The sequence below is a fragment of the Lissotriton vulgaris genome, chromosome 2_1 (genome assembly GCF_964263255.1).
Source record: "Lissotriton vulgaris chromosome 2_1, aLisVul1.2, whole genome shotgun sequence".
In the NCBI taxonomy this organism is placed as follows: domain Eukaryota; kingdom Metazoa; phylum Chordata; class Amphibia; order Caudata; family Salamandridae; genus Lissotriton; species Lissotriton vulgaris.
The window spans coordinates 264,204,562-264,229,361 of record NC_141687.1 but is presented as its reverse complement, the minus strand read 5'-3'; the positions used below and the strand labels follow the sequence as shown (position 1 = coordinate 264,229,361).

Sequence of the window (24,800 nt, the reverse complement as noted above, 5' to 3'; positions counted from 1 at the left end):
ATGGGAACTATCTCATGGCACTATACTGTAAGAAGTGCTACGCAAGAGATCTGGGTTAAATCCATTGTTCTTTTGCTCCCCATGCCACCCCAGTTTAGACCCAGCCATATGCAAATCAGTCTTGACCCTGTGCCTCATGGGAACAGTCCAGACGGAACTGCCAAGCCAGGTCCTCCCTGGACCGGAAACCAGCATCCTGGGGGGAAATGTTATGTTTTTTGTTTATTTATATTTACAATATTTTCCCTAATATTTCCATAGGGAAGCACTTATAGATAAATTGTTATGATCATATTTACACATTATGAAAGATAAAATAAACAGATCCATACAATGAAATAACAGATGCAAACTATGCAGTGACCGATATACATGCATATGTGTGTGTATTTTTTCTAACCATAAGTAAGATATACATTTGAACACTATGCATATTTGTAGAAATAGATCCACTTATCTAAAACACTTTACGCACACATGCATATGCTCTTTTGAGTATGGTGGTTATGAAGGAAAGTCACATGCTGGGTAGTCTTCTGAAGATAGGACAGTTATGCGTGGATCTTATGTTTAGGGGTAGTGAATTCCATAGTTTGGCTACTTGAACAGAGAGAGATATACCACCCATGTGTTCTTTCTTGTATGCAGGGGTTTTGAGGCAAATTGCCTATCTGGAGCAGAGATTGTTGTATGTTTTGGGTGATTTTATTCATAATGAAAAGTGGTCCTGTTCCATTTATTGCTTTGTGGGTCATTCAAGGCAGCTTGAAGGTGGATCTTCCAGTAACCAATGTAGGGACCTCAAGGAAGGGGAGATGTGGGCTTGTATCTCTACATGTAGGAGTAGTCTGGTATCAGAGTTCTGAATTTGTTTTAGTGTTTTCATAGTTGATAAAGATGATCTGTGATAGAGGCAATTGGAATAATCCAGTTTAGACGGCACATAGTGAAAGTAGCTTGGACCTTGTGGGTAAGTCCTAGGTGGGGTAAGATGCATCGCATAGTTTTTAATTTGAATGAAGCTTCATCTTGTCAACTTATCCACTTGGGAATTCGTTGATAGCTTGGAGTCTATGGTAATTTCAAGATTTCTTACTTCATTGGAAAATTTAAGAGGTGGTCCCAAATTGCCAGGTGCAGAGTGGGTCATACCTTATCCAGTTGCCACATGTGAGTATTTCAGTCTTGGACACATTCAATTTGAGCTAGCTCCATGTTATCCACTGGTCATGGACTCCGAGGCAACTGAAGATTTTTGAGTTTCCAATAGCCTTGTGGATTTCCAGTTTAAGAAGTATTTGTTTGTTATCTGTGTAGTTATAGCTTGTGAGCTCAAATCCATTGATCATTGCAGGTAATGACTTTGTATAGGTGTTGAAAAGCTTGGGTGAGATAATAGAGCCTAGAGGGAGGGAAACCTACTTTACCCCGCAGTCTCATAAACGACCAGCTTTTACAATGGAGTCAATACCCCACCGTTACCTAGCGTAACTTTAACCAGCAAGTTGTTACAACGACTTGCTGTAGGAGGCGCAATGCTGGACTGGTGTTGGATTTTTAAGCCCAACACCTTCCCTACTGTAGTGTGGACTGGAGTTGTAATAGTAATTTATACTATTCCTAATTACAGCGCCCTCTAAAGCAAGTTGTTGTAATGACTTGCATGGTAAAGTAACATCTGGTAACGACCCAGTCGGGGGTAGCAACAGCATTGCAAAGTTATGCAGGGCTATATGCATGTGGGGTTCCGTCCTACAACGCTTGAGGGATCCATGCTTTTGTAAATATGTTTTGGATGAGAAAGTGATGGAACATTATCGATGTTTCGTGCAAGTTTCCGGTAGCATGAAAAAATCTGCTGCTTGCGAGTTCGTGAATCTACATTTTTTGCAATTAAACTGAAGCGCATTGCTGCGCGGTGGGGTGACGTGTACACATTTGCAAGGTTCATTGTGGGAAAGGCAAAACTGCTGCTTCTATAGTAATGAGATCGCTCAGCGAGGGGCTAAATAAAGGCCTAAGTATATACCATTGTCAACAGGCAACGGGCTGCATGTATTTTCGTAAAGTTATCCAGCAGCTCGTGTATATAAACGTACTGACAGTTGCAAGTGGCCTGCTGCTTGGCGAGCCTGGCCTTTCTGAGGTAAAACAAGTTTACATTTGGCAGCAGATGTAAAGCCCGCCTCTAAGGTCCGGCTGCAGATATATCACTGAAAGCTCACGCGCCCCGGGTCACAGATGCACAGATCACTTTCACGCTTCCAAAATTAGCATCCACGACTATATTGTGAGCCTCAGTTTCAGTATGCGTTGGCTGATTGTTTTCATTACGAGACCGGACAAATATTTATGCAGGGGAGAAGAATGCGAACACAGGGTGCATATGGAACTATACATTCTTCCAAGTGGGCCACGGTGGTGCCACCAGAGATGCTAAAGCATCTGCTGTCTCTAAGGTAGACGTCCAGTGAGTGAGTGACAAGTGTCCTTACCCAAGCTTGCATCATCAACAACAAATCTAAGTTCTAGTTATTTCAACGGTATTTCTAAATTACTCGACATACATTGAAATGGTGCTCACCACTTAGATCGGCCCGCTTACCACATATAAGCAAATTTCTTGTGCCAAGACCTTTTCCATAACTGTGTCGAGTCTATGGAATACTCTGCCTGCCAAAGAACAGATCAAAAACGTGGCTTTTCACTTGGCCAAAATAAATTAGTCCTATCAAATTGTGGCAGTAAGGCCTCTGAAATCCATATTTATCTGATTTGGTTGTTTTAGGAAAAAGAAATGTAGACCTGTCACAATTTTGTCACATTTGTGACACACAGCCATATGGCAGCAACATGTCACAATTCAGTGCAGCATGCCTGTGGATTTGAATGGTGAAAATCTAACGAAAAAGCAACGGGACATCATAGTGCTTGGGTGGAGTCATTGAAATTTGAGCCATATCCTGTCTACTTTTTCTTTTAAATAAAAGCATTTCCCCAGTATTTTATTTATTTATTTATTTATTTAATGCGTTTTTATATAGCGCGGACCTTACCCGAAGGTGTCGGAGCGCTTCACAATAGGAACAGTAGTGAAACCTGAGGAAAAATTACAAGTGAGCATGTTACAAAAGCAAACGTTAAGTTACCTAAGGCAATAGTGACAATCGTGCATGTATCAAGAGCAAACCAAATACAAGTGGTAGCAAACAATACGTTAAAAGAGGAAAAAAAGTGAAGTGTGTATGTTACAATACTGCACTTGATGGCAGATACTCAAAACACAAGAACAAACGTTGGGTTACATGAGGCAATGGTGGCAATTGTGCATGGATCAAAAGCAAACAAAATACAAGAGGTAGCAAACAATACATTACAAGAGGGAAAGTGACGTGTGCATGTTACAAAGGAGTACACAATACAAGTAGAAGTATAATACTGCAATAAATGGCTGACTCTCAAATCACAAGAACACATTGGGAAGGCACTTCTATAGTCACGTGGAACAGAATGTCCTATAATGGAAGGACTTCCTTCAGGTAATAGAGAGGGCGTGAATTAAAATTGGAAATGTCTTTGAAGGTCGAGAGCTTTGAGGTCAGTTTTGAAGGCCTGGGAAGAGGTGGTGGTCCGGAGCTGAGTCGGAAGTAAGTTCCAGATTCTCACCGCGTTGCCTGAAAAGGATTGGACCATCAACCTTTCCTTCTTGAAAGTGGGAGGTTCAAGCAAAAGACTTTCCACATTACGTCATGGTCTAGAGCCTCCAGAGAGTTTCAGTTTATTCACCAGGTAGCGAAGAGAGGAGGAGTGCAAGGCTTTGTGGGTGAACAGACAGTCTTGTAGATAGGTCTTGCCTCAATGGGAAGCCAACGGAGGGTGGATAAAACGGGTGTGATATGGTCGCTTCTTTTGGCCCCATATATGAAACGAGCTGCCGAACGAAGAACAGATTTAAGGGGGGACAGGTAAGATTTGGGTAGGCCAGTAAGAAGAGAGTTGCAGTAGTCCAGTCTGGAGAGAACCAGCGATTGGACCAGGATTTAAAGGTCCTGCTCCGGGAAGAAGCGACAAATCCCCCAAAGAAGGCGCAGTTGGTATTGCACAGACTTTGCAATGGAATTATGTGGGAGAGTAGATAGAGTTTTGTGTCGAGTATGACCCCAAGGGATTTTGCGCTGTCGGTTTTTTTTTTTTTTTTTTTTTTTTTTTTTAAGGGGTTTTATTAAGCGCAACATCTGCCCTGAGGCGTCCAGGCGCTAAGACTAGGGCGATGCCTTCCAGTGAGTCAGTCCAGGGATTAGTCTGGTTTAGTTAAAAAGAAAGGTCTTGAGCTGTTTACGAAAGCTTAGCAGATTGGGATTAGTTCTTAGATGGAGAGGGAGTGTATTCCATAATTTGGATGCATTGTAGGTGAAAGACCGGCCTCCTGCTCTAGCTTGCCGAATCCGGGGGACTTCCACCAAAAAGGCGTGTGATGAACAGAGTTGTTTATTGGGTTGGTAGGGAGAGATCCAGGAGTGACTGATTTCTGGGCCAGATTTCCAATATGCTTGGTGGGCAATGCACATAGATTTAAATTTGACTCTTTCCCTAACAGGGAGCCAGTGCAGAGCTCTCAACCCAGGCTTTATCGGGGTTCTGCGTGGAATTCCAAGCAATGTGCGTGCTGCACAATTCTGAATCCGCTGAAGTTTTAGACTGTACTCAGGCGCCCCAAGGTACAGGGCATTACTAAAGTCAAGGCGGGATTGGATTAGGCCTTGTATAACTATCTGCTTGGCCTCAAAAGGAGGAAGGGGGAGGATTCTTTTCATCATCCTAATGAGGCCAAAGCAGGTCGCTGACAATTTAGTTGCCTGTGTATTGAAGGTCAAGGATTTGTCCAACCATACCCCAAGACTTTTAATGTTGTCTTTGGGAGTGGAGGGTGCGCCCATGCTCATAGGCCATAGCAGCTCCAAGGTGGAGGGGGCTGATGTGCCAAGGAGCATGAGCTCTGTTTTTTCGTCATTGAGCTTCAAGCAGGACTTAGTCACGCATCTTTTGACCTGTTCCAAGCACGTTGTCAAACTGGTCTGTGGTTGAAGGCTGTTCTTTTGCACAAGGGAGACCACTAGCGAGGTAATGATGTTTAATACCATGCGGACGGACAATCCCAGCCAATGGTCTCATATATGCATTAAACAGCGTAGGGCTCAGTGATGAGCCTTGCGGCACCCAACAGCCCAGCGGCTTGCTTGTGGAGACAGATGCGCCTTCAAAGACCTGGAAGGTCCGATCACTTAGAAAGGACTTGAACCAGGCCAAGGCTTCTCCTGATATTCTTAGGTCAGAGAGACGGCGCAGAAGGATTTTATGGTTTACCGTATCAAAGGCGGCGCTCAGATCAAGGAGGATCACTGCCACTGATCCTCGCTGATCCAAGATCCGCCTTGCTTCCTCTGTCAATGCCAACAAAGCTGTCTCCGTCCAATGTTTGGGGCGGAAACCCGTCTGGGAAGCATCAAGCAGGTGGTTACACTCGAGAAACCTTGTTAATATGTTTTTCGAGGACCTTGCTTACTCAGGGAAGCAGTGAAATCGGGCGGTAGCTGTTGGGATTGCCAGGGTCAAGAGCGGGCTTCTTCAGCAAGGCTCGTACCATGGCATGTTTCCAGGCAGGTGGTACTGTCCCGGTCATTATGGAAGAGTTTAAAATATCCATAAGTATGGGAAGAATAGCTTTATCGGCTAGGACCAGAGTGCTCGGGGGAACAGGGTCACATGGGGAGCAACATTTTATTTGATGTATTAAGAGCTCAAGTGTTTCAGAATCCAGCAGAGGAAAATGATCTAAGATGTTTTGATGGGAATCCTCTATTTCCGCGGCTGAGTCAGATCTTTGAGTGGAAGGTTCTACATCTAGATCAGGGAAACAGAGAGAAATTGTGTTTACTTTATGAAAAAAGAACTTAGCCAAATCATTACATCGGGAGAGTGGATCAGAATTGACTGCCGGGGGAGGTGGAAGCCTAGTCAGAGTTTTTACTATCTGATATATCTCTTTAGGCTTGGATCTGGCCGACATTATTTTCTCGTTGTAATAGGCCGATTGTATAGATTTTATTTCAGATTTGTAAGTCCTGATGGCCTCCCTATAAATGGCTTTCTCCGTAGTGGCGTAGCTCATGCGCCACTTTCTTTCTAATTGCTTGCATAGATGTTTTTTTTCCCTGAGCTCTTCTGAGTACCAAGGCGCTGTTTTGTGCTGCCTTTTTGAGCCAGAGGTACGAAGGGGGAGTATAGAATCCAAGGAATTCGTGATCCAGTTATTCTATTGATTGTTATTAAAAAGAGGGTCGCGAAGGAGTGAGGGTCTGGTAGTGGTAAGAGTATTGATCCAATAGTCTATGCGGAGTTTAGACCAATTTCGCATTTTACGCGGAATAGAGATGAGGGGTGGTGGTTTTATATGTGGTCCAGGTAAGGGGGATCAAAAAAAAGGATCTGTCCAGATAATGATGAGTTTATTGTTAAGTAGATTCATCTGATCCATCAATGATTGAACCGGCAGAGGAGAAAGCGGAGGAGGAGTAGGAGGAAGAATTCAGTTTTAGAGGGACAGTAATTGTTCAGGTTTTTGGGGTCCACATTGGGGTTTTTAAGGATAGGGAGGCTAAAGCAGACTTAATGGGAAAATTAAACCATGATTGAATGGCAGGAGTTAACACTGCTGATAGAGTGGCTGAGGTCTTAGGGGGACAGACATCCGGGGGAGAGACAGATTTGGCTTTGAACCAGTGTTAAAATATGGTCTGGTGTGAGGGGTTCAAACCTATCCCAAAGCAGAGGAGAGTCCTTATATGACGACTTAGATGAAATGGGGTTGCTCGGCACCGGATTGATGGGGAATTTCTTGTAAATAGCATCCAATTTTGCCCTCCAAGAAATCGGCTAGTTAATTACAAAGTTGCTGAGAGGCAGGAATGGCAGAAACGCAGGCATGAGGGAGGATAGAATCCTTGAGCTCTTTATAGAGCTCTTTGGAAGAATTGCCTGGATTTTTGATGTCTGCAGATCAAACTCCCTACTCATTTTCCTAATATGCGCGTTTCATTCATATAGCACCAATTTGAAGGCTGCTTTGTCAATTTGAGTTTTTGAATGGCGGCCTTCAGTAAACGTAGTTTGCTTGAAAACCAGGGGGTATGTGTCCTGGAAGAGGTCTGTTTGGAAAGTTTTATGGGCGTAATTTTGTCACATGCTACAACAGGGCACAATGGTAGCTTTTTAAAGCAACATTAATATCTGGACCATGGGTCGCCGCTCCCCATGATATTGCCTTAGAGAACCTTTCTTGCGAGATGTTGTTCCAAGCTCTGTAGGTCTTGTTCTATGTTGTTGCCAACTGCTTTGTTACGTCTGTCATAGCAAGTTGAAACTTGATCAAATAATGATCTGTCCAAGTAAGGAGTCACCAGCCAAGAATGTGAGGCCTGCTCTATGCTTAGGGCCAGCAATATATTGGTGAAGGTTAAGTGTTTTTAAGTCTTCACAACGACAAGCCATCTCTGGTTTTGAAAAGTCCTCTACGTTGAAGTTAAAATCTCCTAGCAGGAGAAAGTTATTTGAGGAAATTACATAGGGGGCAATGCTTACTTACTTAATGTCGCCCTCTACTATATTAGGTTGTAGACTTACACACCACAGACAGGAGATGTCTTGATCGACCTGTCAGTCCTCTCCTCACACCTCGCCACATGGATCCACTCACTAAAATCCCCCACTGGAATGCTCCATCCAGCAATCTTCTATTTCTAATAGGGCACACAGGTTAATGCAAGCAGGCAGTTATTGCTAATCTATGCTCCCGGGGAGGTATCTTGTATTTTCCCTGGGCGATTTACTTTCGCCTAACTTGGAGACTGGTATGCCTTCACTCCCAGTCCTGGGCACAAACAGACGTCTTGCAGAGCATCTCCTAGTCTGGTGGCTCAGTGGACTAATGCGTTCGCTTTAAGGGCCTGTGTTCGACCTCTTGTTCACAGGTTCAAATCCCGGTGCGTTCACTCTGCCTCTCATCCTTCTGAGGTTGATAAAATAAGTACCGTTGAGTTTGGCAACCATAAACATCTGTTATTCAGCTCCAAGACGCCAGTCTGGGTGAACGTGAGCTTTACAAATACACGTTCTGTTATGTGTTCTGTGACACAGCCGACGGGCTGCTTGACAGTTGCCATTTTTGGAGACCTCAAGTTCCCCTTCATATAGTCCATTTCCAGACACCAAATGTGATGTAGGCTCAAAGTAATTGAAATTTGTTTTGGATGTCTACTTCCTTTTGAAGTGCCCCTTCCTCTGCCCTGCCCTTCTCCCTGAAAGCAGTCTGTCACGGCAGGAGGACTTCAAATCTGATAAGTCCACAACATTGGCCTTACCTGGATGTCAGCCACATTGATATATGTATTAAAAGCTTACCCCAATGCCTCATCTCTGCTAGTTTTTATTTTATTTTCACCCCCATCTCCGTCCTGAGATGCACCCAGGCCCTTTTCCAGTGATCTTACTCTGAATTAAAGAGCACCCTTTGAAGTATACTACACAACCTGACTTTCCTTGCTTGAATGTTTTTCTCCCACCCAGCTCGCAGGAATGCAACAATCCACAAATCTATCGGGGGTATTTCCCTACCTTCTTCATGCTCCTTTTGTCAGCCCTGGGCCTCCCAAAATGGAATCCTGCATCTTCCACATATTGTAACATTCACAGTCACATATACCAGCACATGCATACTGCATATACTCACTACGCAACGCTACATACTAACTTGATGGAGGCCAACTGTGAGTTAAGCATGCAGCAGCGGAAGTTTACAAGAGCGAGCATATAGGCCTCACTCCAGTGATGCAGGTAAAAAGGGGCCTGACTAAATCTACTAATCGCAACACAGTCTGCTTCCACCACTGCGCTTGTGCTACTTAACTCATGGCTCAGTTCGTAGCCTTTTACCACTATGAGGGTAGCACTTTGGGTGCCCCTCCCGGTCTAACAAGACCGCAATCTGTGAGACTGGCCTGTGTCATAGCACACATGAATGATCTGTTTTTTTTTGCCCATGACAACAAAAATCAGCACCAGAAATCCAGACATCATTGCAGCTGGGGCACTCATTGCAGAGGTACACATCTGTAACCATATGAGGTCCCTCAGCAGCTCTTTACAAGTCTTTTTGTAATATGTTACAAGCTACAACAGTCACTCGCCCACACTACAGCAACAAAGTAAACGGGTGCTGCTTACTACCCTATATGCCACTGTTAGGTGCTCAGCCTTACACTGTCCCTGTCGCCTATATTCAGGTCTTGTTTATATGATTGGGTGGTCTTGTCTGGATTGTCTGTAAAATATACCTCTTGATCCGAAATTGGGCCTGAAAAATTTTGATTTTCTCCAGCATTTAACTTGTCATAATCGAGTGATCGCCTTTGTGACAAATGGCCACCCCCAATTCTCTATTGACAGATAAGGCGACCCATTCGTAAACCACTGTTTACTTATGGGTTGGAATTGAGAGTTGAAAGGTATTTAACGCATCTGATAATTATCAGATGCTTTGAATGCCTTCTTGAAATTTAGGCAGGTCAAACCTGCCAGAATTTAACGGGGGAAAACGTACAGTATTTATCGTATCCTGTGAATTTTGGTGTGTCAAACACCAATATCGGCATGTTATTCCCCACAAACTGATGATGGGTAGTATTTATCTCACCTAATAAATACTGCTCGTGGTATCGTTATTTATCGAGTGCGATAAATAGCACCTATACCTGTAATCAGGCCCATACATTCTTTTGTGACCAGTAATTTATGGAACGCAGCCACGAAGGACAACTGTCCTCTACATTGTTTAAGCCGTCCTTAGTGTGGAATTTGGGTGTCTGTGTCTGCAGAAGCTGTAAAAGGCAACCTCACTTTTTATGTTCAGACTAATAAATGTCATATATGAGGCTTTTCAATATATTGTTTTGTACAGAATAATACTTTCTGGTATGCGTCGTGTCCCATATTGATAGATTTACATTTTTTTATGTCAATTGTGTATATTGTCTGTTACCTCATACGGTATATGTTTCGAATGTTTGTCTAAAATTAAGCTTTCATGAAGATGATAAACCTAAATTGCTTTTCGGTACTAATAATACTTATTCTTGTAGATTTACAGTGCTCAAGAGGAAGACTGAAAAAACGATGGCCTCTATACTAGTCAAGATGTGTGCTTATGGCTCAGTTCCATTGAGGCTGGCCAGAACTTCGCTTGCATCTCAATCCAGAATCCATTATGATGCTGTCAAGTGTTATTCTATGAAAGAGAAGCCTTCAGCCCCACCCTGGTCATCTGGTGGTAAAAGGATTGAGCGGGTTTCCAGCAGAAATAGTTATGAGAGTCCTCTACCACATGAACCTCGACATCACCGGAATGTCGTAGATGATGAAGTAGAGGATGAAATGGAGCACTTTTCAACCAGGGAGAATAAAAGGATGCAAAGACCTGGAAAGGGCTCATTTCAGGTGGACAGAGTTAATGCTTCAGAACTGAAGTATCTGAGAGATGAAGACTCTGTGAAAAAACCCTGGTCATCTGGTGGAAAAAGGACTGAGAGGGTTTCCAGCAGGAATAGTTATGAGAGTCCTCTGCCACATGAACCTCGACATCACCGGAATGTCGTAGATGGTGAAGTAGAGGATGAAATGGAGGACTTTTCACCCAGGGAGAATAAAAGGATGCAAAGACCTGGAAAGGGCTCATTTCAGGTGGACAGAGGTAATGCTTCAGAACTGAAGTATCTGAGAGATGATGACTCTGTGAAAAAATCTTACAGACCGCAAAAGCCAGCTCCTTTCGAGCTAAGTGAAGGCTCGGAGATCTTGTTTGGTGTGGCTCCTTGTCACCTAGCCCTCTCCCAGCCCAGACGAAATTTCTTGAACTTGTTCCTCAAATCAACCCTGAAACCACAGAGGCCTGAAATCCAAGAGATATTTGAGCAGGCAGAGGCCCGCGGGGTGCCTGTGCACCACGTGAAAAGGCATATACTGGATTCTCTTTGCAAGGACCGGGTCCACCAGGGTGTGTGCATGGAGGTGACTCCTCTCCGCTATGAACGGTTGGATGGAGAACAGCAAGGTGTGGCGGAGAGTGAGCTTGTTGGCCCTGAGAAGCAAGTCTTGTGGCTGGTGCTGGAAGGCATGCAGGATCCGATGAACGTGGGGGCCATTCTTCGCACTGCCTATTTTCTGGGAGTGACTAGAGTACTGTCAAGCCAAACAAACAGGTATGTTTATCTTTTCTAAATATAAAGATCTCTTTCCCCAGCAGTACTGAAGTGGGCAGATAAAGAGCCTAAACAATCGAATCAAAGTAATGATATACGTACTCATTATAGTAATGAACCTGAAAAAGTGGTTTTTTCTGGGACACTTTTAGCAAAGATCCTGTGAGTCATTCCGTTAGTTGAAAAAACAGATACAGCTGTCTACTAGGTGCCAGCTTGCAACAAATTATTCAGTAGAGAATGATAGGAATGCATTAAAAAATAGTTGCATAATTTGATAGTCTTATTTTATATAATGAAGACTAGCGTTCTTTCCTGCCTCCAAATATAATGCATTTTATTCTTCCCTGGTGTAACGTCCTAGTAAGATAAAGCTCATGTGGTTTGTTATTAAAAACAAGCTAAATTATGTTCTTAGCTCTAAAAAACGAACAGTGCATCTTTTAATTGTGCATTAGATGCCAATATCAGAACTGCAGTGGTTCAAGCTTACAGTAGGTTATGGCCTATAGTAGGTGTTTTTTAGCTCTCAAGAGCAGCAATGTTTCTCATGGTGTGGAGGGAAACGGAGATTGAGATCCGTGTGCTTTAGGTGATGCCACCCAACAAAAAGTGATTCAGCAAGTGAGATGGATGTCTCCCTTAGTACAAAGTCATATGATTTCGGTGATGCAACCCGGCGAGAAAGAAATCCGCATGTGAGGTGGTAGTGGCTGTGTGTGACATGAAAGATGTTTTGTACAAATGAATTTGGATGTCCAGGGTTGTTTCTGTCGGTATTCAACTGATGAGATAATTTTGACAAGAAATGCTGAGGAAGCTCCATCCTAGGGCTCTTGCTTTTAGTAGTTACTGGTGTCTGGGCCGTCTGAGAGATAGAGACAAATAGTACTAGTCAAACATCTGCCTAGATTGTATGGGATACATCTAGTCTAATAGGGTGACCCAGTGCCCCTCAGAACCTGGGTGTACAAGAATGTGGAAAATGTTTGATCTGTCGGGTAGGATTCCCTTACACATTCGAAGGTATAGCGACGCCTTCTTGTAAATCTTTTTCATTGAGGTAGTCATTTCTGAGTTCAATGTGTCAGTCCGTCCTCACGCAGCGAATGATACAGCACCACTGCTGTATCATTCGCTGCGTGAGGACTGACTCTGACACATTGAACTCAGAACTGAACTCAGAACTGACTACCTCACTGAAAAAGATTTACAAGAAGGCGTCGCTATACCTTTGAATGTGTAAGGGAATCCTTTAAAATTAACGAGGACCCCTTCCTTAAACCCGTGGTTTCGAAAACGACAGACTTAACAGATACCTCCACAGCATTTTTAATCTCTATGGTGCAAACTATTCCATCTACCTGGGACACCTGTTGGCTCCCATAAGGGTACTTCAGCGCAATACGATAATTCTTGAATCGGTATCAGCGCTAGGAAATTGACTTTATGATCCGGACGCTTGCATGATTGACACATGCGCCTACATAATTGAGGGTACTCAAGATATGAAATCCATGTCCTGAGGATGGTCTCCTACGCAAAAGAATAGAGACCGAAACGTCGACTGTGGCTTTATCTACCATTGAATATTTAATTAATTTTGTGTTAGGTAGAAAAGCTTGAGCAATTGATGTAACAAGGGCTGTGTGGATTAATGGTTTTACCCTTTTACATCTTTGCTGTTTATCTTGTACCCAACTTTTTAACTTGTTTTGAAAAAAAGATTAAATACTCTTTGTTTATATACACCCGTTTTTCAATCTCTTTTTGCTCTCTCTCCTGACTGATTACTCACAAGTAACAGCTTTGAATATATGTCATTTTTGTTGTTGCATAACCAGCATTAGTGGGTCCAAATCACTAAGCCCACACGATCTCATCCTTTAAGTGATTTCAAAATTCCTGTGTCTATTAAAATCCCTTGAAGGTATCTTTACCCCATTATACTCTTTGCCCAAACCCTCAAGGGTATACTGGGTCGCCCACTATCAATTCTCTTATGTATTAAAGCAGCACTTTTAATATGATCATCAGGTATATGTTTCCCTGTGGTCTACGGCAATATTTTAGCAGGAGTGTCTGTCTCCTCACATGTCTGGTCTGTTTTGACTGCAGAGTTCCTCCCAACCCAGTGGTAGGACATGGGGACCGGTAAGATTTGCAAAATTAATGTAACGCGTGATTGCTTGGGCGACGTGTGTGGAATGCAATAGTTTGCATCAGGTGCCCTGCAGCAGCGTGTTGCCAGATATACGGTTTATTGTATAGTGGCATGTTTCCACAAATGCATTCTTCGAGGAAAGTCCTTGACCACTATGGATTGATTCCGCCCCCCCCCCCCCACCCCCCCCCCCCCCCCAGTAAATGCTGAATTATTTTTCTTATTTGCTTTTTGATGTTGAGGGTTTAACAGCCAATTGACAAGCCAGTTTTGAATAATTCCAATACATTGTGTTTTCATTCCCTCACAGCTGCTCCCTGACTCCAACAGTTAGCAAAGCAAGTGCAGGCACAATGGAACTTCTGGAGGTGTTTGGTGTAGATAATCTCCCTGAGGTCTTGCAGGTACTGATTTTTACTTGGTTCCTTCCTATTCCACTTGCTCTTGGGGTTGTTTTTTGTAAGTGCACTAGTTTCTTTTTAACCATGAATCCTCGGTTAGCAAGGCTTTGTCCTGTTTGATCACCACATTGCTTTATGCAAGTCATGTCCAGCATGCCTGATCCATGGCAGGTTTTCAAAGTAGCTACTAGTTTACATGGACTTTCAGAAAATCTGGCATTGATTCGGTCATCCTGGACCTCCGTTGGACATATCTGTCTTAAAGCTTCTTTGGAAGTTTTTCCTCACTTATGCTAACTTGAACTAAATCACATTATGGTGTGCCCAAAACAACTGTGTAAGTGGCAGACTCGGTGGTTGGTTGGTGATTGCAACCAGCAAAGTGCCAATTCACGAGTACCCAACAGACATTATAATGAATCGTGTGTTGTCTGATGCCAGGTTTAGTTGGTGCACAGGCCCGGACTGGCCATAGCTGGCACCGCGCAATCTCCCCCAACCGTGCGCCGCGCGGATGGGGGCCGTTTTTGTTACAGGGCCGTTTTTGTTACAGGGCCGTTTTTGTTACAGGGCCGTTTTTGTTACAGGGCCGTTTTTGTTACAGGGCCGTTTTTGTTACAGGGCCGTTTTTGTTACGGGCCGTTTTTGTTACAGGGCCATTTTTGCAGCATAGCTGCAAAATCGTCCCTGTACCAAAATCGGCCAAAAACCGGCCCCGACGGAGAGCTCGACGGCACCTCAAATCCCCCACACCCCACCATGGGGCTGGGGGCGGCCGAGCACTTTGCCAGGGCCGGTTGTGGTTCCCAGTCGGTGCCACCTTGACTGGAAGAGATAGTAATTGTATGTGAGTGTGGGGAGTTTTTGTCCGGGTTAATTTAGATTTACTAGTTTTCCATGTTTTTTACTGATTTTACACAAACCTTTAGACTTTATTTCTTCATAGCAGAAAAAAGGTCTTCATTTGAGTCTCTTCGTGCCATCCATCAGGACCTACAGACCACTAGTTCTGCATATTGAAAGCGTGAAGTGTCAAGAAAAGGGTGGCATTTCTTAATGAATTTGAATATGTTGCGTATGAAAATACATCAGTAATGCAAATTTGGAGGTGGCCAACAACAAAGGAGGTCTGTAACTAGCTCTCTGGGCCTGGGATCACTATCCATGCCAGTCCCCTCTTGGCCCTAGCCATTTAACTCATCAAGGATGAGGAATTGGTAAAAAGTCTCTGCACAACCACCAGTGGCTTCAGTATTTGTAAGGAAGACTTGCCTGACTTTATGGATCTGGCCTGAAGAGACCAACGTAGCCCCTGCTGTACACAGCTTCCCTGTGTCTGCTAGTCTTTGATGACGATGAGAAGCTTCTGCTTCGAAATTCTCTAGTACAGTCACATCCTGCCCACATTGTGACCTTGTGATGAGCTCTCCTGGCTTGATGAGATCTCCAGAGTACCTGCTGGAAAATGACATATGGTCCCCTGGTGTGGTAAGAGGAGGCCAAGTATTTTCCTTGTGGGCATGTTCTGCCTGTGCGGTTGTATGAACCTCTTGGAGCCGCCTTGACCCAGGCTTCAGAAATGGCCAATGATATCTGGTTGAGCTTTCCCCTTTCCAGCTCTCCTCTCGAATGTACTGACCATTAGCAAACTTGTTCTCCAAGAAATTTGCTCATACCGACTACTGCTTTAACAGCTCTATAAGAGCTGCAATCTCAAATCCTCTGCCTTATAAGCGACATGACATAAGCACATGTGATGAGCCTTCTACATCTGCAGTCTCATTATTGGGCCTTCCCCATCGAAATTCAGTATCTCTGTTCTTCTTTGATTTTCTTGACTTCCTCACTTATTACCAAAAATGGGATAGACCGACAAACGTCCTTGATTTTCTTGGCTTCTTTATCCAAATGATTGATACCAAGAAAGAACAAAGGGTTCGGTTAGAGGGAATTGACCATGGACGGCTACTTGTCGACCGCTTCAGGGAAGGTTTGAGTGGGAGGTGCGAGTAACGTACTGCGTTTAGTGCACGTTAGTAGGAAGATTGCCATGGAGTTTGATGACTCGTGGATACTGCTTGTGTGTGAAAGACTAGCATCAAGTTGGAGGGATGTATCAAGGACGTTACAATGGTGGGATGAACTATTAAGGCTATTGCAATGGTGAGTGAGGAAAAGTGGAGGGGATTTAGGATGGGATTTTAAGTCTGGTCATAAAATACTTTGATATGGAGAAGGGTAGAGTACTTGTTCCGTCATCAGAGAGAGGGTTCTGGAATTGAGGAGGGTAACCAGGGTGCAGCAGAAGGTGGGGAGGGGGGGGGGGGGGAGGTGTCAGTGTAAGGGGGAAGGTAAAGATGTCTACCAGATAAGTAGTTGGTGGTGTTGTGATCAAAGGTGCTTTAGAATCATCTAGGGTGAGTAAGAATCTGTTGTGTGCCATTAGGACAAGTATCCTAAAGTGAAGATGGAACATATTCATGTTTGAGCAGAAGCTTGAATCATGATCCTTCCGTTGTGATGGATGGAGATAGGGAGGTGCACCTTAATAAGTGTAGATTGAGCATTCAAAAGTTGTAATCCGCATTATGTAATAAGAATAGGAGGTCAATAATGAAAGAACCTTTACTTGCACTTGGTATTGTTCAGAGAATACCTTTTCAAGGTGGTTCCAAAGGAGTTTAGCTTTAGAATTTTCACTGTATTCTTAACTAGACTGGGGGGGCTAAGTGTTTTGTGCACGCTGGGTATAGATTTAAGGAGATGCTAAGGATTAGATGCCATGATTAAAGAGAGTGGGACTTATTGAGGCAGCAAGAGGAGGTGGCAGGGACTTGAAGAGGAAGTTTACAGGAGGAGCTAGGGTGGAATAGGGAACCAAGTAATTTGTCCATTATTCAGCGATTGCTCAGCAATTGGTCTTTATGATCCTACCACACCATTAAGGACCATTCCCCATTCATCTTCATCCCCCGGTAAACTTGCTCTGTATGCTTATTAGACTATTAAGAAATGTTCCCTGACTCACTGGCATTGCTGTGGCGTCTTTTTGAAATAAATATCAATCAATCAATCATCGCATTTATATAGCGCACTACTTACCCAGAGGGTCTCAAGGCGCTGGGGGGGGGGGGGTGGGGGGGGGGCTGCTACTGCTCGAACAACCAGGTCTTGAGTTGCTTCCTGAAGGCGAGGTGGTCCTGCTGATATTTCTAAGTTATTTCCAAAAGGAAGAGAAGCAGGTTGAACTGAATTATTTCTGAATAAGTGGAAGACTTAGTAAGATTATTCTGGTCGTACTGCTACAATACTAGTAAAGTTACAACCCTAAAAGAAGTTTGCGTCAAAGCAGGGGAAGTTCATGGTCCTTTCACAATTTCTAGTAGCGCAGAAAGAGGCCACTTCTGCCAAAAATCTTGTCTTGGATCCCAACCTAATTTCCACCCTCTTTCGATGACCCCTATTGGCATACAGTCCTTCCCTTCTGAACCCAGGCCTATGATAGTTTGGTTTGGTCTCTCCAGATGCATGTGTTCTCTCACCACAAATCATAAAAATCTAGTAAAAATTCACCTAGTGTCTACTCCTTACAAATTCCCCTCCTTGAGCAAACTCCTCACGAAAACTACAATGCCTAGTACATAACTACAGATCTACTGTCAAACATAAAACTTAAATTGATGTCTCTCTCTTGACTAGGGATCTGGACATGATGAAATTGACATAAATGTGGCTAAACTACAGCTCGCACCCTATTACGGATTTGCTGAAATGACTTGACTATGATATCGCACACCTTGACTGGTTAGGCATTATTGGTGTGGGATTTGCAGTAATGCACAAGAAATCCATCCCTAATATACCTATGTAAGTCCTCTTTCCTTCCACTTTTCAATGCCTCCATTTGATGTTTGACCTCTAGCCAGTAAACCCCTGCCAACTCTGTGTCATCTACCTCCGACCTGGGGAGAAAAACGTATTTGTTGAGCAATGCAGGGACTTCATCACATCTCAACTCTTACAGTCTAAGTGTTATCACATTTTTCTTGGTAACTTAAACCTTTACTGGGATAATCATCCCTAACACTTTCCTCTTTCCTGAGCAATAATGATTTAACTCCATATTCTTTGAACCCCACTCATCACATCCGCTACCTTTTGACTTAATCATTATTTCAAAAAGGTCTCCTCCGTATAGCAACCCAGTCTCCGTTTAGTGGGTGGACCATTACTAAATTCCCTTTGAACCCTGTTTTTCCTAAAGTTTATCATTTGTTCAACCTAAACATCCAAAAATCCTGGTAAGAAATACTAAAAGCATCAAGTTTGACATCTTGGAAGCCGTCCTCACTATTGGACTTCCCCATTCTTTAGTAGAGCAGCATTTACTTTTTGGAAGTAAACCCTTTAGCAACACCTTAACTACAGTCATAGATCACATTTCTCCCCTTAGATATCCAAGAGGGAAAGAACCCACTTCTGTAATGATAAAGACCTTAATGATGTAAAAAAAAAGCTCCTCTGATCACTTTAATGCACTCTGTGACAAACACCCTCCAGCAGGAATCTTAAAATTCTTTGTGATGTGAGAAGGTCTGGAATAAAATGTTTTTCAAGCTGAGGGTCAGTCTATCAAGTCACAGATTTATTCGGCCAAAATAGACCCACAAAATTGTTCAAGATTGTCAAAGAAATCACTAAACTGAATAAAACATGAGCAATATTGCATACTGAAAAGAATTGCAAGGACTTTGCGCACATTTTTGATCTGAAAATCAAAAATGTGGACGCATCTCTCCCTACACATTTTATCAACTCGTGTTGTGTAAGAATTTATCAAACATCTGGTCCAATTTTAGAGACCGTTCACAGATAGAACTACAGAACATCATCGGATTTTTTTTAAAATCAAATCACTTCTACAATGACCTACTGGCTAGCCTAGCCAAAGATGAGTGTAACATCCTAATAGCACACTGGTCCAACCTTATTAATCTCTCTTCAGCTCCCCGTCTGCTTACAAATTGGGCACATCTCTCCGACAAAAAAATAAATAAATACTGTGGACTTAAACAATATCCGCCCTTTGGCAAAGTGTGTTCCTTCTATTGTGTTTAATCCCCCCTGGATTTTTGACTTTTGCCTCCCAGTTTTTCGACTCTGTGAGTCTCAGTCACTGTAAATGTTGTGGAGATGGACTGAGTGTTTTAACTGCCAGCATCCAACTATTAATAAAAGGCCTCTGTGCTCAGCTAGGGGGAAAGAGGCTCTAGTTTGATTACACATGAACATGTGAGAACACACTTGTGCGTATGTCTGTAGGCTGCACGTATAAGATTAGTCATGCACAACCTGGTATCTGGGCATGGGCTGCCTGTTACATCTGAAAGAAACCGGTTAGTATTAGATTCCTTACCTTAGAATATCCCCAGGTGTCCGACTGGATCTGGAAAATTTTGCGTAGCAGTACCCCTGCTCCTCAGTAGGCGTCGTCTGCGGCTCCGCGTCAGTCGTCTGTGTCGTTGGCACCGGGTTGACGTCGTCTGAGTACTTAGACGCCACCCTTGCGTGCTGACGTCAGTTCTTTTTCCACACCAGCAAGCGCAGGTCCGGAGAAAGTGGTACCCTTTAGTCAATTTTTGATGAAACTTTTTGGATCTTTTTGATCTGTTTTTTCGAGTCGAACGACTCAGACGGTGCAGGTAGGGTTGCCAGAGTTCAAACCCTGTGTCGACTGCAGCCGACTGATGTCGGTTACTGACCCCCATCGCCGGTGTCTTCATTGCCTGGGGCCCGATCACGATGACAAGTCGTGCCCCGACTGCCGGGCCTTTATGTCGTAGGCTAGGCTAGAACGGTCCCGCAAGCGCCTCGCGCTCCGGCAGTCGACCCGCACCGTTTGAGGTCCCGGTCCGGAAGGAGGTCGAGGGACCAGTCGCGGTGCCAGAGTCATCATATCTCCAGGAGTCGTCGTCATTCCTCGGGCTCCAAGTCCTCAGGTAAGAGGCACAAAAAGTCGAAGAGCAGTCGATGAGGCATCATCGCTCTTCTGACTCCCCCCGACGCTTGCGCAACTCGACACCACCCACGCGGCTCCGCCAGAGTCCCCGCCTGCTCCATACCCGCCGGTCCCTGGGCAGAATACGACGCCGGAGGAGATCGAGGCCTTCCTCATGGCCATGAGGTCACTCACTCCTCCGTCGGGTTCCGCGGCGCCTTCGTGCCAAGCGGCCCCGACTGGGCCCCCAAGCGGGCCGGGTGCTTCTGCCCTGGCGCTGTTGGCGACTTCGGTCCCGACGCCACAGGGTCCCGCTGGATCCGGATCCGGGTCGTCGCCGGTCGACCTTACGACCTCGCCGGCATCAGCCCCCAGGGTGTCTCCCCTGGCGCCGTCCCAGGACGACGTCGTCCCTGGTCCTACCCTCGATTCGGGTCAGGCGCCAGAGCGGTGCCGCTCGGCGCCGTATTCGACGCCGCTAGGAGATTTTTACTACTACGACCCGGCCCCATCCTTTGAACCTGAGAATCAGGAGATAGGTAGCGAGGAGGATTTGGAGGGGTCTGAGGACCCTCTGGCACGTGAGTGCCAGCCGTATCGGGACTGGGCAGGTGAGCTAGGGGATGCCAGTGGTCTGGACACTTCGCCAGACACTAGTTTTGTCTCCCTACCGTGGCTGCGGAGGAGGGGGCTGCCTATAGTGTGGTGTTGATGCCGGCAGTCAAGGCCTTATCCCTTGAACTCTCCCGTCGCGGCCGTGAGGAATAACCTCCTCACTGAGGCCCTTAAACCGCAGGCAAGCTCCTCTGAGCCTCTGCTGCCGTTTAATGAGGCCTTATCTGACGTTCTTTTGGGCACCTGGTCCAGGCCTGCTACAGGTCCCCCTCCGGGCGACCCTTGCTTCCTGTCCACCCACTCCACCCCCGAGAGCCTGGTCATACAGGCCTCTAACTTCCAGACCGCATTCCCAATGGTTCTCCTCACTAAGTTTGAGCTTGCGGTCCGTTAACACCGTGTGCCTCTTGGGCCGTTATACCCACTCTCTGTGGGACACTTTCGCGGCCGTGCTGCCAAAATGTCCAGAGGAGGCCCTGAATAAACTCGCCCAAGCCCTTGCGGAGGGTCGAGATGCGGCACGGTATTCCATCCGGTGTGGACTGGATACCAAGGACTCGCTAGGTAGAGCGATGGCAGCAACAGTGGCGATGCGTCGCCACGCCTGGCTGAGGTCGGCCAACTTTTCGGCTGATGTCCAAAACACAGTTATGGACATGCCGTTTGATGGCCGTCGCCTCTTTGGCGACAAGGCAGACAGTGCGCTTGATCGCTTTAAGGACTCCAGGGCTGCGGGCAAGTCCTTGGGCCTGTCGGCCCCGCGCCAGCAACCTGCTGCCTTTCGCTCCTTTTGTGGCCAAGGAAGGGGCGCCCCCACACGTCTTGCCAGCCTCGGGCCGCAGACTAACATCTAGCGTGGTGGCGGACGTGGAAACTGCCATGGCGGCGCCGGGGACAACGGCCAGGCCAGTCCACATCCACCCCCGCAGCATCTGCCTCAAAGCCTTCCTAGTCCAAGCTTTCAGGCCCACATGATGCCAGTGGGGGGCAGGGTTCAACATCACCTCCTTCACTGGCGCAACATCAATTCGGACAGGTGGGTGCTGCAAATCGTCCGAAGGGGCTACTCCCTCCCCTTTGAGGCGACCCCTCCAGCCACGCCATCGCAGTGCCACCGCATGTCGGGGGGATCACTTGAAACTTCTGCGAGAGGAAGTTACAGCCCTCTTGGCCAAGAGGGCCATCGAGCGCTTTCCTGGGCCAGAAGTAGGGTGTGGTTGTTATTACCACTACTTTCTGGTTCCCAAGAAGGGCAAAGGGGGCCTACGTCCTATCTTGGACCTGTGGAACGTCAGCGGCTTCCTCCGGAAGGAGAAGTTCAAGATGCTGACTTTGGCTTAGGTCTTAACTGCCCTGGACCCGGGATACTGGATGGTAGCGGTGAACTCACATCCCCGTCCTACCAGCCCACCGGCGTTACCTGCGGTTCACGGTAGGCCACGAGCACTTTCAGTTTACTGTGCTCCCCTTCGGCCTTACCAGTGCCCCACTGGTGTTCACGAAAGTGATGGCGGTGGTCGCAGCTCATCGGCGCAGGTTAGGGGTTTCAGTCTTCCCCTACCTCGACGACTGGTTGTTGAAGGTGGGCTCGCCCCAGACAGTCGTCAGCCACCTCCAGACTACGGTCGACCTCCTGCACCTGCTGGGGTTCTCCAACAATGTGCCAAAGTCACACCTATGTCCCTCTCAGAAGCTCCTCTTCATCGGAGCGGTTCTTGACTCGGCGCAGTTTCGGGATTATCCTCCTGAACAGCGGGTTCAGGATATTCAGGCTCTGATTCCGATCTTTCAGCTGTTATCCAGAGTCTTGGTCAGGTTGACGCTGCGGCTGATGGCCTCCTGCATCCTTCTTGTGCACCACGCCATGTGGCGGATGCGGGCTCTGCAGTTGGACCTGAATTTTCAGTGGGCCCAGCATCAGGGCAACTTGTCCGACCATGTCTTGATCTCGGAGGGCACTGCAAGACCGTTGCAGTGGTGGCTCACGGACCGCGATTGGGTCAACGGCAGATCCCTCTCCCTACCCCAACCGGATCACGTAGTTGTGACGGACACGTCCCTCCAGGGCTGGGTGGGGACCACATGGGAGAGGCGGAGATCAGAGACCTCTGGTCTCCGGCGGAGTCGCAGCTCCACATCAACCTTCTGGAGCTATGGGCGATCCGGCTTGCACTGAAGGCATTCCTCCCCTCTGTCCGGGGGAGTGTAGTGCAGATGTTCACGGACAACACTACCACCATGTGGTACTGCAACAAACAGGGCGGGTGGGGGCGAGGCTCTGTGCCTCTGGCAGTGGCTGGAACATCAGAGCGTGACCCTGGAGGTTCAACACCTGGCAGGTTACCTGAACGCCAGGGTGGGAGATCTCAGCCGTCGGTGCATGATGGATCACGAATGGCGTCTGAACTCTGACGTGGCGCAAGGCCTCTTTCAGTAGTGGGGAGAGTCTTGGTTAGATCTATTCGCCACAGAAGAGAACGTGCAATGTCATCAGTTCTGCGCGTTGGAATTTCCAATGCTGCACTCGCTCGGAGGCGCTTTTCGTCGCGAGTGGTGCTGCGGTCTGTTGTATGCCTTTTTTCTTATACCACTTCTGCCCAGAGTGTTGAAGATCAGACGCGACCGGGCCCAAGTCATCCTTGTGGCTCCGGACTGGGCACGAAGATACTGGTATCCAGAGCTACTCGGCATGTCTGTCGATCCCCCGATTTGTCTGCCTCTTCAGGAGGACCTTCTGTCGCAGCAGCAGGGGACGGTCCTCCATCCGAACCTGTCCAGTCTCCACTTACATGCGTGGAGATTGAGCGGCGGCAGTTGAGGCCATTTGACTTGCCTCCTGAAGTATGTGATGTTGTTCTGGCTGCCAGGCGTCCCTCCACAAAATCGGTATATGCCTGCAGGTGGAACAAATGTGTGGCACTATGCACAGCAAAGGCTGTGGATCCCCTTGCTGCCCCTCTTTCGGAGGTTCTCCTCTTTCTTCTTTCTCTTGCCCAGCTGGGCTCTGCTCTGGGCTACCTCTCTGCCACTTCCACCTTCTTAAGGCTCCCTGATCAGCCCACTTTGTTCAAGTCCCCAGTTGTAAATAGATTTTTGAAGGGCATCACTCATATGTTTCCTCCTGCTCCTTTTGTGATGCCTCAGTGGGACTTGAACCTTGTTCTGACCTATCTGATGTGCGCTCCTTTCGAGCAACTTCATAACTATTCTCTTCGTCTCCTTCCTCTCAATATTTCATTCCTGGTTGCCATCACCTCTGCCAGGAGGGTGAGTGAACTCCAAGCTCTTTCCTCTAAACCTCCTTTCCTTTCTGTCCATCCGGACAAAGTTGTGTTGCGGACGCGACCTTCCTTCCTGCCCAAGGTAGTCACAGCCTTCCACATCGGGCAGTCCATCACCTTCTCCACCTTCTTTCAGCCTCCGCATCCCTTGAAAGAGGAGGAGAGGCTCCACTGTCTGGAACCAAAACGTGCGCTCTCAATCTATCTGGATCGCACACGCCAGTTCCGGGTGGATGTCCAACTCTTTGTTGGTTACGTGGGGGTTAAGAAAGGTCAGGCGGTGCACAAGCAGACCATCTCTCGTGGTTCGTGTTGTGCATCAATGTATGCTACTCTTTGGCTAAAAAGGAGCCTCCTGTTGGGCTGAGGGCCCATTCCACTTTGGCCACGGCGCCTACTACTGCCCTGGGTCGGGGAGTCCCCTTGCAGGACATCTGTCGGGCAGCTATGTGGGCCTCGCTGCGCACGTTCGCAAGACACTACTGCCTGGACAGCCAAGTCCGGAGAGATGGCTTCTTTGACTTTCTGTTGTGATTATTGGTTCGCAGACCCACCACCGGGGTTGGTATTGCTGTGGCATCTATTCTAAGGTAAGGAATCTAATACTAACCTGTTTCTTTCAGATGCCTAAGTTACTTACCTTCGGTGACGATATATCTGTAAGAAACAGTAGTTAGTATTAGATTCCTTACCGGCCCACCCATCCTCCCCGTTCTGCGAACCGATATCTAGGGTTAAGGTCATCCCCTTTCAGGGCCCTAGTTTCATGGCACCAGTGTTGGTTTTTTTCATGGCTCTGCGTTTCTGTCGCGGAAAAGCTATGTATAAGAACTGACGTCAGCGCGCGAGGGCGGCGTCTAAGTACTCCGACGTCATCCCGGCGCCAACGACGCCGAAGACTGACGCGGAGCCGCAGACGACTCCTACTGATGTGCAGGGGTACTGCTACGCAAAATTTTCCGGATCCAGTCTGACGCCTGGGGATATTCGATGGTAAGGAATCTTATGCGAACTACTGTTTCTTACAGATAT

The 24,800-nt window shown here is 46.4% G+C and overlaps 1 protein-coding gene across 1 annotated transcript in view; it reads left to right on the top strand.

Moving 5' to 3' along the window:
• The window catches only part of MRM1 (mitochondrial rRNA methyltransferase 1), an 84,414-nt gene that overhangs the window by 17,164 nt on the left and 42,450 nt on the right, over positions 1 to 24,800 (top strand). The window contains exons 2-3 of the mRNA XM_086954901.1: positions 10,194 to 11,309; positions 13,784 to 13,877. Of these exons, the coding sequence (XP_086811027.1) occupies positions 10,228 to 11,309; positions 13,784 to 13,877 (1,176 nt within the window). The 5' untranslated portion in view covers positions 10,194 to 10,227. The remainder of the gene's footprint in view (positions 1 to 10,193; positions 11,310 to 13,783; positions 13,878 to 24,800) is intronic.